Below are 13,150 nucleotides of genomic sequence, written 5' to 3'. Positions count from 1 at the left end.
GCTAGACCGCGCTGTCTGTCTTAAGCGCGTTGTTAAGGCACATGGGTGGTTAAGGCAGAAACCACACCAATGCGTGGTTTAGGCAACCGTGGTTCAGCTTGCGGGGGGAAACGTTATACGTTGCTCAGCCCACGTTAAGGCCATTTCACACCCTCCACTGGTAGTCGCAGCAATGCAGGCACATATCCTCCATTTAAAGTCTGGCAAAAAAAGCCCATATAGGCTCCACTCAACTCCGCACTGAAACTGCTGTGCATAAGATAGTTGCAGTATTAATTCCGCAAGCCAACATCCTCTCCCGTAACATTGAAAGTACATAAACTCTGCTTCACCAGGGGCCAGATGTACGAAAGGATTTTACCCATTCTGTGTCTATGGGGAAAAAGCTTTCGTACATATGGCCCCATGTCTCTAAGTGCAGAAGAGTTAGGAAACTCTCCATATTTTAAACGCATGCGTGTGTGTATATATATATATATATATATATATATATATATATGTGTGTTTGTGTGTGTGTATATATATATATATATATATACATATATATATATATATATATATATACATATATGTATTTCACAATTTACGCTGCACTCCCAGAGGTAAAACATGGCCTTCCTCCTTTATTGAAAAGAGCAGTTTATGGCAGATTTCTTCCAGAACATATTTTCAGACCCCACAACGCATTTCAACTTTCGTCTTCATCAGCTGGTTGTAATCTGTATTCAAAACGTGGTCCCAATTCACCTGCCTTTATAATCACAGAGGCATGATGGTACTTGTAGTGCAGTTACCCAAACTACATTGGAGTCATTATGTCATGTTATTCAACACTGCTCCTTGTTGTTAATAATGCACTAAGTAAGATTTTCACGCATAGTGTCTCACATAAACACAAATCACAATTGCAGTTTTTTCCAGCAATTGTGTTTTCAAAAACGATGCACCCACTGTCACAGCGTCATGATACTCCAACATGTCCCTTCGACACTGTTCTTTAATAATTTCAAATACCAAAACCTCTGGACTCTGAAATCCGAGCCGCACAGTATTTATAAACACTTGTTTAGGATCTCAATGTGGCACAGGGCAATAAGAAGTCAGATTCATATCCTCGTCTTCCATGGGCAAATACCTGCGTCGGAGATAAGTATCTCCTTTTTCGCCTCCATGAAATCCATAGTCTTTATAATCTTACCGGGTGCTCTGCTTGCAATAACATCCAAGGAAACCTGCCATAAGTTGCTCTTTTCAATAAAGGAGGAGTGCTAAGTTTTACCTCTGGGAGTGCAGCGTAAATTGTGAAACATTATAAGGGTGTTTGGTCGGAAGCCCACGCTGGCACCAGCAGATAGTGCTCTGTTTTAAAGACCAGTTTCCTTGGATGTTTCTTACAGTTAGAGCGCCCCTTTTTGTAAATAACCTTTATTACCCTATACTCTTACCCCTAAACATACCCTTACCCCTAAAATTACCCTTCTATCTATCTCTATCTGTCGATCTATCTTAATAATACTTACCATGAGAGGTAAATGAGTAGTAGATGCTTGGTAAAGACTGCATGTAAAGGAGGTTTCCCTTCTAGTGGATCCACAAACTAGAGCCTCAAAGCTATAATCTGAATATTCATTGTAAGGACCATATGACCGCATGGGCTACGTGAACTGATGTGCTCCCGCCTCATCAAACAGGCTTCCATCCAGAAAGTGAAATCATTGAGAACATTGTGGTTGTTAATGCCTGATCAGCAACATGTACAAAGAACTCTCAATTGTATGTTGTTTTGTCTCCATACCACTGATCTGGGAACGAAATAGGTCAGCATAAGACTTCCCCACAGTTGAGGAAGATACTTCTATACATGACCAGAATGGAGATGATGACAGTATTCTTGGACATGCTTAGGTATTTCAAAAAAATAAAAAAATAAATTACAGCTCTAACCCCTACACCATTATAATGTTAACAGCCCAGCTGGGGCTCTCCGTGTCAAAAAGTTTTTTTTTTTTTTTTTTCAGGATACAAATGAGAAACTAATGGCTATTTGAGGAGAACTTGATTGAGAGGGTCATCTCTTACAAATATCTGCCTCTCTGGCTCATGGAGAGAGGTAGTCATAGATAACTGGCAGAGAGTTCAAAGTGCAAGACTGCAGCATTGGTCTATGCTTGTTCACCTGTTTACAAAAGCCTAGCATCATTGACTTTTGAACCAATTCTGAATGTATTAAGAGTGTACTAATACAGACATATAGCCCCTCATTACGAGTCTGGTGGTCACTTGACTTGCAACATTATGACTACAGTGGTTGTGCCACGGTCAGACTGTCAGCACCGCCAGGATTAGTTGTCCCGGGGGTTGTGGCAGCCCTAATCTGCCAGGGCAGTGCTGCCCTGGGGATTAAGACTCCGTTCTCTGCCTGCGATTTCATGGCGGTAACACTGCCATGAAAAGGCTGGGGGAGAACGGGTGCAGGGGGCCCCAGGGGGGCCCATGCTCTGCCCATGCATTCAGGATGGGCAGTGCAGGGCCCACCCGGTCAGCACTGTTGCAATGTTTACTGTCTGCATTGGGAGGGTGCTAATGCACCCAGCATCCTACAGCATTGCCACAGGCTTGATTACAAACCGGAGGCACTGCTGTAGGGTGTTTCCCACTAGGCTCAGGTTTTCTCCCACTGACCTAGGGGGAAACTCATAGTGGCCCGGCAGGGAGGTAGCCACTGTGGCGGCAACCTCCCCACAGAAGTTCGCGGATGGGCAAATCCGTCCGCCGAACTTGTAATCAGGCCCATAGTCTTCGCTGGCCATCTGTCTACTTGGATGGCCAAAAGTCAATGTAGTAATTTATGTACCTTGTTGTGTCGCCCTAATTATGCTCCACAAGTTGAAATACAACTGAAATTTGTCTTTCAAACATTTGGGTTAATGGTGTTTAACTTGAAATAGTCTCTTTGCGCGATAGTGGTGCTTGAGGGCAGCTGTATAGTGCTTATTAGTTAAAACAATAAGTAACTGCACAGTTGTTGGTCTGAATACCATGAGCAATTTCAGAGAATACAGTTAATTTGAGCCGATTGGGCCCACCAGCACTCATTGTTTTGGACACGCACTTATTTTCCTTAATCAGATACTGCCCGCGAGCAAGTGAGTGGAAACAACACAAAGTGAAAGGAAGAAAACCGGAACAGTGAAGAGTGAGATAAAAAGACAGGATGTTGTTCTAGTGGATTAAAGAGGCCTGAGGTGCCACCTTGGTATTCGGTGCACTATTTGTAATAGCAGGGCTTGAGCAGAGCTTTGAGCATCAGCACACACAGTTTTACAAATTAAGCACAGCAAGTAGGGTTCAATAACTGCCCACTAAGTGGGGCTCTAGATGTTCAAATGAATCTTTTAACATCGTGATAAAGTGCAAATGAGAACCCTATCACAATTTGAAATGATGCAGTAACAAGAAAGCTTAAAACATAATTGACTTCAGTGTTTTGTCAGGAGCCCCGTTACCTTATTTATGGTCATGATGGAGCACAAATATCTAAACCTCAGTCTTAGTGGAATCATCAAACAAATTCCCACACTAGTTGTATGGACCTTTGATAGCCGACTTAAAGCGTTGTGATGGAGAAAACGTCAAATACTTTTCTATCTTTGTGAAAAAAGGGCAGTGTCACAAAGAAGAGCAAGTATGAGTTATCTAAATCATGAAGGGTTATTTTAAAACATGAATCCTACTTTTATAAATGCAAAGCAGGAACATATTTAAAAGGCCAAAATGTTCCAGTAAGAAAAGTCCTAATAAAATGAGATACAAAATAGTAACAGCCACAATGCAGAGGAAACAGATTGATGCAATCAGATGTTACAGAAATAAACTTTCCCTTTCTAGTCTCAACATAAGCATAAATGTAGAACTCTACAGAGATTTTTTTTTAAAGTCAGAGTATAGAAGTTGTCACCATGGGTTTGATCTTTAGTAGACGTTTGAAGGAAATGGGTGTTCAGCTGAAGCTTTATACTCGCTAAAAACCCAGGAGAGAGAGAGAGAGGTCTGTTCATTCTCAGTCAGGACAAGGTCTGCCTATCTAACTATGAATCACTAATTAAAAATACACTTTGCAATTTCCAGAACATACATCTCTCACCACTGGAAGCCAGATGCATAGTGGCGTTTGAGGGGAGTCATCGCATCTCCCACGTTCCCATCTCCATACAATTAAGTAAAAATCTGTTGTCCTTGAGTGTTGCATCTTCTTGGTACATCGTAAAAGGAAGGCTTTCTTTCCCCATTCTTGCTCCATTATTGTTGCCAACGTCTCTACCAAGCCTCACTGCCAGCAGTCTAATACATAACAATAAGCCTTTCTCTAGCTAATGAGAAGCACAATGTCACACCTGCAGGGGAGAGAGAACCACATACTGTCAGCTGAGATCTAATATCAAACTAAGTTAATTCGAGTGTCAAAATGGGTGTGTTATAGTATAATAAAATAGTAGAAAGTTAACAATCATCATTAAATATGAACATGTAGAGAATATTGTTAAAGCAGTCTATTGATCAAATGAATACACTTGTATGCGAACTCTTAATGATCGTAATGATTACATGCTTTAAATTCATTTAAATGTACCGCACATGTTCTTGAGGTTAAATCACATTTTGCATATAAATGCTGTATGTATGTGTGTACACATATATAGATGCCTCTTGTAGGGTGGAGCCTAAAATTACGCTGCACCAATCACCCACTCTGATGACTAGGATAGCCTTCACAATATCACATGAATCATTCTTTTGAGACCAGCTCAAAACGTAGTCATCTTCATCTTATGCCCTGTTTTTTCCAGGTGCTTCATCCCATCATAATAGCTACACTGACTTTCCTCCAATTCTACATCTTTTCTTTTAACTCCCTATACATGCTCTTCTCCTTTCTTGGATCTCATTCACTTGTAACCTTTAAATATGGCAAACAAATAAATCATGCAAATTGCAATGATTGACCGGTCTCAATATAGTGCCAAAATGTCCACTACCTAAATCCCCAAACCAACTACCTACAGCAGCAAATCCTTCTGTAATGCACCTGTAACTTCAAGCCCTCTCAAATCCTTCTTCAATTCAGTAATGTTCTTAGTAAATGTCTTTATTTCCTCACTCTTGTCAAGAATGTAGGTGCAACATTGTCGAACTTTCAACATCTTACAGACTCCGCTCTCCTTCGCAAGGCAGTTTTGTGGGACCATAGACCTAATAGCTATCATATCAGTATCAACAGCCAACAACCATCCAGATGTGCTAGTAGCTAATGTATCCACTATAGAAGAAAGCTTTCTTGTCTTGAGATAATTCAGAACTATTCAGACAGCAGCAATTAGTGCACCAAAATTAACTTTGACTATTTCAGAAGCACTACTACTATGTTTTGGCCAACCAGGAAATCACAAGACATGATCATTTCGTTTTTCCACATGATAGATTTGAGGAAAGACTGCAGCCAAATAGAAAGTGCCAGCCCAATTGCTAGGCAACCTAATGAGCTCCGCACCCTTAATAATTTCTGGGGATAGTGGAATAATTTCCTTCCATAACTTGCTCTGTGTTTCCTCCCAAATCGAAGGTGTTCAGACTTACTCCTTCCCATGAACTTGTTGTGGACTACACTCAAACCTCAATGTACCCCAAACTTGCCTCAGTGTTGCCAGTCTAAAGTCTGCCTGGGTTGGACCCTTGACTCTTTATGCTCAGGTTCTTCCTTGGCCCACTTATCTTTGCCTGGATCTTTTCCTGTTCTATTCCTTTTCTCAGACACCCTTTTTCTGTCTTCTAACTCCTTATTTCATTTCTTCTCAACAGCAGTTATAGAACAGATCAAATTCTGTTCTAAGAATAGGCAGTGTCACTCTTAGTTACATGCTGGAAGGAGCTCCAAACAGTGTCCATCTTTTTAGCATTGGGGTGTGGATTCACATATTTTTTCATGGGGACTTCTGAGACAACCAACTCGTAATTTGAAAAATATTACTCAAAATTACCATCTTTATCAAAGACTAATCAAACTACTGCAGTAAATACCATAAGTGAGAGGAATATGGTGATATGTGATACCCTCAGCGATTGCAGCATACAGTTGGGTACAGACATAGCACGCCTTGGCATCCATGGTATATATTCATAGAGCAGTCTAAAATAAGCATTTGAAGAAACCTCTCCCTTTGAAGCATCTGCGTGTAGCAGCTTAAAGTTGAAAGTATGTAAATTCCCTACAGGAGAAGCAGTGGTGCTAGAGATAGGTCTAGGTTTAGATCTAGTAGGACCTGAAGAGGTTGGTGAGTTTATTCCTACAAGCAAAATAATTAGCGCTGCAACAACTGTTATTAATATTCCAGCTACTATCAGTCTATGCCTTTTTGGTTTATTAGTTTTTGTAACTTCACTGCAATCAGATCATTCGGAGTAGATAATTCTTTAGACAAAGTTCATTAAATTGTCAGAGTTCAAAGGAAATATCAAAGATCCCTTTCGGGAATCAAGCAAAGACAGTTTAGTTCAGTTTGTGCAGTGATGGGACATGTTCCAAAGCAACACTCCACAATGGGTTTGAGTTCACAAAGGCTCAATTGGCACTTCACTGTCATCATCCAAATCATAGAGGAAGGACTCTGTTTGTGTCCTATACCATGAAATAAAACCTGTTGGGCTGAGAACGTCCGACAAGTAACCAGTGCTCTTTTCAATCTCCTGAGTGTGGGCTGCTTGTCTTCACTGCCACTTAGATTTTTAGCTTACATTTCTTCCCTGCCAGGTTGGTTAGGATATGTGTTCAACAGACCGGCTTGGTCTCACTCTCCCTTGCATTCTCTGCCATCGATCTCCAGCTCCAACTCGTCTAGTCACCCCCCACTCAACGTCTAGCATCCTTTATCTGCCTTGAGTCCAGATGCCAATACATTAATATCCCCCCCCTCCTCCGGACAAGAGTGTGATGCTCCAAGTCCTTGGACTGCCATTGAGTCTCGAGTCTCTTGCTCATTCTCTGAGCTCCCCTCTGGTTCTTGCTGGTGCTTTGCAGTTATGGTTAGCTCTTCAGGAAGAGGCACCATCACATCAGAGGGAAACTCCACTCACTGTGTGTGTGAGGCATGCACCCAGTTGGGTAAGCCTCCACACTTAGCAGTATTGGCCCCTGTTAAAACTGAAAAAGGGTCTTTCCAGTGAGATTCCAGGCTTGTTTTACGAATGTGGATCTGCACCAAGACCCTGTCTCTGGGACTAAGGTCATGGCACCCCTCTTGAATGCGTGAGAGCAGTGGCTGCTTCAACCTGATGTGAGACAGAGTGTACCACATCTGCAGCCTTTTTCCAGTAGCTAGAATAATATCTGTAATATTCACAAGCACAATAGCAGGCATTGCAGGCAACCTCATTGCTTGGCCCATGATGATCTTATGGGGCGAGAGTCCTGTCCTCCGATCAGGAATGCGGCGAAAACTCATCACCAACAAAGGCAAAGCATCCGTCCACTTCAGCAGAGAAGCTGGCGCTCACACTTTAGCTAAATGGGACTTCAACGTGCCATTAACCTAATCCACAATACCAGAAGCATCCGGTCGATAGCTACAGTGCAGCCTCTGTTCCATTTGCAATGTTGGCTACAATATTTTCAGGATGCCATTATTAAAAAAATTGAACATGGAGATTAACTGCCTCAACAGTTTGGCCAGAGTGAGACTGTTATTTCTCCTTGATGGGTAAGTTTCAACTGTGATGTCTACAAAGTCATGTTCTACTTCCCCCAACATCAGTTTCATTTGTGGGCAATGGCAACAAGGTATTGAGGCACACCGCTTAAAGATGATATTCTCTGCAGCGAGTATGATTTGTTCATAGTTGGGCAATCTACTGTTTGTCATGTTTTGTGTGAGTTAACAAGATCTAAACAGAATAGGGTACCAACAGGGTAAGTGGGTTTTCCATGACTATGCTCTCACATCTTTCAGTGCTGACATCCACTGCTGCTACAGGTTCAAGGCAACTGGCAGTCCTGTGTCTATGGGTTCAAGAGTAGCAGAAAGATAAGCTACTGGTCGTCGAGCATCCCAATGCAGCACTGAGAGAGTGCATCCCTGCCTCTCACTACAGAAAAGTGTAAGAGCCTCATTGTAATCGGTCATTCCTAGAGATGATACATGACAGCGACTGTCAGATCTAAGAACGCAACCAAATAGGCTTGGCCACTAGAGAAAAGTTGGGTTACCACTGTCAACAGTAGTCCACCATTCCCAGAAATATCCTGAGTAGTTGGCAGATTCATTTTTAGAATTGCAGAGATTCTTTTTTATGACACCTTCCTTGTTCCGTTCTCAGTGTGGTGTCCCAGATACAGCACTTTCTTTTGACAATATTGTGATTTACTCAGGGACGCTTTATGTCCAGATGAGACAACAATGCAAAAGTGTTTTGTCTACAAGTCTTCTGGGTTTACAACGCCACCAGCAAATCATTGATGTATTGAACCATGACAGAATTATAGAGCATTACCAAGGACTCAAGATTCATCTTGATAATCTGATTAAATATCAAGGTACCCTTTTGGGTCCATACCATAACACTGTTCTGAAACAGGAAGGCAAAAAAGTACTGACTATCCCCATGCAAAGGTATAGATGAAAAGGTCTGACACAAACCAACCACAGTGAACCACTCAGCCTCACATGGAATCTAAAACAATACACAGCTGGATTCGCTATCTCAGAACAACAGGGGTTAACAATGTTATTAATCTTCCTAAGACCCTGCATGAATCTGGTATTTACTGCTTGGTTTCTGCAGGCCCTTAAATGGTGCGTTAGATGTACTTCCCATTATCCCTTTTGAAATTCATAATGTATTATTGACTCAGTCACTAGGGTAATCCCAACTGAAGTTGTAGGCATTAAATTGTACTGTAGTGTTCTAATCAGCATTTGGTTTAACAGTTATTCGGGCAGGCTCAACCTCCTTTATGAAACCTATCTCCTTTCCTGAAAAGTCCCAGGCTTCACTGTATCCTTGAGATCTGGTGGTAGATTATTCATGGTCATCAAGGGAAACAGTCTGACAGCTGTCCCTTGCCAGTGTAAAACCAGCGTCTTCATCATGAATCTTAAATTTCACACCTTTTGATGTGTAATTAATGCTGCAGTTTAATTTACACAACAGATAGAGTCCCAAAGGATTGGACTGGAATCACACACCACGAACCAATGGCTGTCTTCAAATGACCCTATTTTAACCAAAATTACTTTGGTAACAGGGTTTGGCATTTGTTTATTAGCTACTCCTACAACTTGGATACATTTTCTGAGAGGGGTATGTTAAGAACTTCCACTAGTCCAAAAATGGAATGGAGAGCACCTGTCTCAATCTTGAATGACACGGGGTGGCCTCCCCTTGTACGATGGACCACTCTGACCTACCTCTAAGACTTAAGTATGCAATCTCCCCTCCCCCCCCCCTCCCCACACACACCCCTGATGGCACCATCGTTATGACCAGTCGGAGCTGTAGCCCTCGGAGACAAACATGTGCAATTGTTCAGAATCGGTTTTAATTCAGAAAAGATTTCCGATTTGATGTTGGGTCCTGGTTAGCATTAATCCTAGGACAAGTCGCATTCTCCTGAGGCATGAGAACTATAAGGAACCCGCATCGCTGGAATTTGTGGCATGTTAGAACCTTGCACTCTCTGCTTTAGTACTTTAGTAGCTGAGCTGAATTACCATTTTGAGTCTGCACAAACTTCACATTTTGCACTTGATTTTCGTTCACCCCCTGTTAGGGTTCAGGCTACACTCATGCTTTCAATGCCCCACCTTGTTATAATAATGACAAGGATTAGATCTCTTCAGTCCTGCACTACTAATCCCAGTACTTGGGTCAGTCAGAACACTATGACCTCTACGCTATGGAACACCGTTTCCACCCTACATCATAGGTCTGTCCTGCATGTATGTGACTACTTGCATTCCTCCCACATTCCCTAAATACGGCTGATCTTCCCTTTGAGCCCTCTTCATCTGGGCCAATAGAAATATTTCCTTCAGTCGGGTCTGTTACATGTACAATTCTTCACTGCAGTACTTCGCATGTATTCAGATCTTGGAAATCAGCTTATTCTCCCATCAAATTGGGTGCTGTTGGATTATCAAACTGATCTTGGACTGCAGTCTCATAAGGCTGGAATACAAACCTCTCCATATCCGTCCCTTGTGGATTCTACAATCCGCTATGCTGTGCTATGCTATTTAAACACTTAACAAACTCTCGTAATAACCATGCACTGTCTTCTTGGGCTTGTTTGGTGGTTTGTTTGATCTTCACCCAGACAGTATCTTTTGCAGGTGCCTTCCCTTTCAAGTACATAATCACTTAAAGTTATCTCAGGCGATAGCAAATATATTTTCGATGCATATGCTTTTATCAGTGCTTAATTTGTAAATAAAAACGTTCTGGTGCTCAAAGCTCTCTTCTTAAACACCGGGCTGCTGCAAAAAAAATGTGCGATAACGGAATACTGAGGCAGCCTAATCCTGAAGCCATCTCGGGTCTCATTAATCAATTTACAGCCACTCCCTGCCCCTTCAGCTCACTCTTACAGCTTCCTGCTTTTCTCCTTTCTGACGTTTTTTCTTTTTTCTCTTCCATCACATATGCGTCTTTTGCTCGCAGTGAATGCTTGAGGCAGAAAAATAAGCGCTGGCCCTCAAAAATAAGTGCCGGTGCTCAGCACCGGAAGCAACAAGCACAAATTAAGCACTGGCTTTTATATATTTCTTACTCCAGTTTTGCTAACGAAATAACATATATATGAGTAGTCGTTTAGTACAAGCCTAACCAAGTGAAACAATGGTGCACAATGCAGAAGAAGAATTTCCAGAGGGGATGAGAGTGCACATTCCTCTAAGGGATCAGACTTCACATGGGGTCCGATGGGAAGGGTTGGGTTCACAACTGTTTTTGTTGACAGAATGCTCTTTGAAGAAGTCTGTTTTCTATAGTGACCTAGAAGAGGTTGCTGTAGGATCTAAAGCATTCAAGGAAAATGGGTTCCTCTGGCTCCTGTTGGATAGCAAAAGCAACCATAATTGGGATACAGTGGGCCCCTCACATCCTTGTGGCCCAGTGATGCAATAATGAGAGCTAAGCCCCCAGGCTTCGATTTCTGCAGGCATTAAGGAAAGATTTCATTTGACCCGTCTGCATCGGGATGCTGAAAAAAATCCTTTACTGAAGCATGAAAACCTGTTCTTTTTTTTGCAGAATCAAAATGGAATCCTGGCCATGTTGGATGAAGAATGCCTGAGGCCTGGTACTGTTACAGATGACACCTTCTTGGAGAAGCTCAACCAAGTCTGTGCCACACACAACCACTTTGAGAGCAGGATGAGCAAGTGTTCTCGCTTCCTGAACGATACCACCCTACCACACTGCTGCTTCAGAATCCAGCATTACGCTGGCAAGGTATAACGTGGAAATGTTTGTGTTGTCACGATGCCCTGTCTTGCTAGGAACAAGTAACATAAAATTGTAAGCGAAAATGCAAGGAAGAACACAAAATGAAAACTTTTGAGCTGTATGTTAAAAATCGTTTTGTATTTGCAAATGTATTTTTATTTACGAAGTGGAATCGCCAGTAACAGAACTTTACCACGGTTGTAGGAAACAGGCAATAATGTCATACAGCACTCTTAGAAATCCCATTCAAAGGTGTAATTTAAGGAACATTTTACAGTGGGCACAACAATACATGTAGATAATGCCATGGGATTTGACTGAGCACCCTAACCTCGGGTAGGGCATTCTCTTCTGGTAGTGCTGGAGTCTGGCAGTGAATATTGTGAGCATAAGTCATCCAGTGTTATAGTTTTCTTTTTTTTAAACGATAGTACGTAATACCTCCAGCGAACAAACAAATCTTTAGCTTTCATCTCATTAAACAATGGCTTCACAAAACTAGCCAGAGAAAAATAATTTTGAGGTAGACATGTTAACTCCCACATAGTCAGTACATCTTTCTAACCTACTTGTTAATATTAGACACTAAAACAAACCGGTAGAAATACCTTCACCGAAAGTTAAGGGTATTGTCATAGGCAGGTTTGTAAGCTGGTTCTGAGTTTTGAACATCGAAATAATGGGTAATGTGAAGCATTATTGCTACTCAGTGGTAAATCAGCACAATCGCCCCCTTATGACCGGTTTTCCCATGCAAATCCATTTAGGTCCTGCCTTCACGGATTTGCATGGGAAAAATCTTGGGTCCTTGTGCAATTTGGACCAGACGACTCTGAACTTGAAAGCACATGCAAATACATTCCTTTAAAAAAAAATAAAAAAAAATGATTGCTTTTATTTTGGAAAAAATGGGGCAACCCAGTACCCTGGGTAAGTTAATAATGTAACATATTTTGGTCCCTCTGGGGGAAGGATATGAATTAACCTCCACGACAGTGGTTGTTTCATAAAGAACTTTCTGTACCGATGAGGTTTGTGAGTAATATATCACATTTATTAGAAACCTAGATTCAACAATTTAAAGAAAAGTAATCGAGGTGCTCCTGTATAACTGTGCAGTGTGAGTGAATTATGTGTTAGTATAAGTGTTGCAGTGCTATTTACATGAAAACTAAAACCAAACTGTGGGTAAAAGCATGAGGTCTCACATAAGCACCTATAACCATAGGTACTGTGCGCCTGCTGAATTATTCAAAAGTCAGTCCACAATTTCTAATACAATCGATATTTCGACCCCAGTCAAATAAATTAATTTAGGCGGGTCATCATCAGAACAGAATATTGAAATAGGAAGCACCCCTATTTGATTGTACTCAGACACATCCTTGCTTTGATCTTAAGGTTTACGGATTGTACTGCAAAAGCTCAGGAGAGATCTATGGATATTGATGCACCAGGCTGGGAGTCCCCTTATGAAGTTAGCAATTACCTTAAATTTGATAGCCTTCGAGAACTTTGGGTCAGCACATTTGAACAGCATATCATTTCTAAAATTGATCACGTACACATTTCAAAGAAACAACTGTGTGATAATAGCATCAGTCTTTTTTACTAGAGATGACTAGCAACACAACCGAAAACCATGAAGCACCCA

General features: G+C 41.6%; 1 protein-coding gene across 3 annotated transcripts in view; it reads left to right on the top strand.

The window, feature by feature from the left end:
- Positions 1 to 13,150, top strand: part of MYO1B (myosin IB) — a 678,894-nt gene that overhangs the window by 391,365 nt on the left and 274,379 nt on the right. For all 3 annotated transcript variants that reach the window (XM_069225875.1, XM_069225874.1, XM_069225873.1), the window contains exon 16: positions 11,302 to 11,502. In XM_069225875.1, coding sequence (XP_069081976.1) covers positions 11,302 to 11,502 — 201 coding nt within the window. The remainder of the gene's footprint in view (positions 1 to 11,301; positions 11,503 to 13,150) is intronic.

Source organism: Pleurodeles waltl, chromosome 3_1 (genome assembly GCF_031143425.1).
Source record: "Pleurodeles waltl isolate 20211129_DDA chromosome 3_1, aPleWal1.hap1.20221129, whole genome shotgun sequence".
NCBI classification, from domain to species: domain Eukaryota; kingdom Metazoa; phylum Chordata; class Amphibia; order Caudata; family Salamandridae; genus Pleurodeles; species Pleurodeles waltl.
Note: the sequence above shows the minus strand (reverse complement) of the source record. Positions and strands in the feature narration are given on the sequence as shown.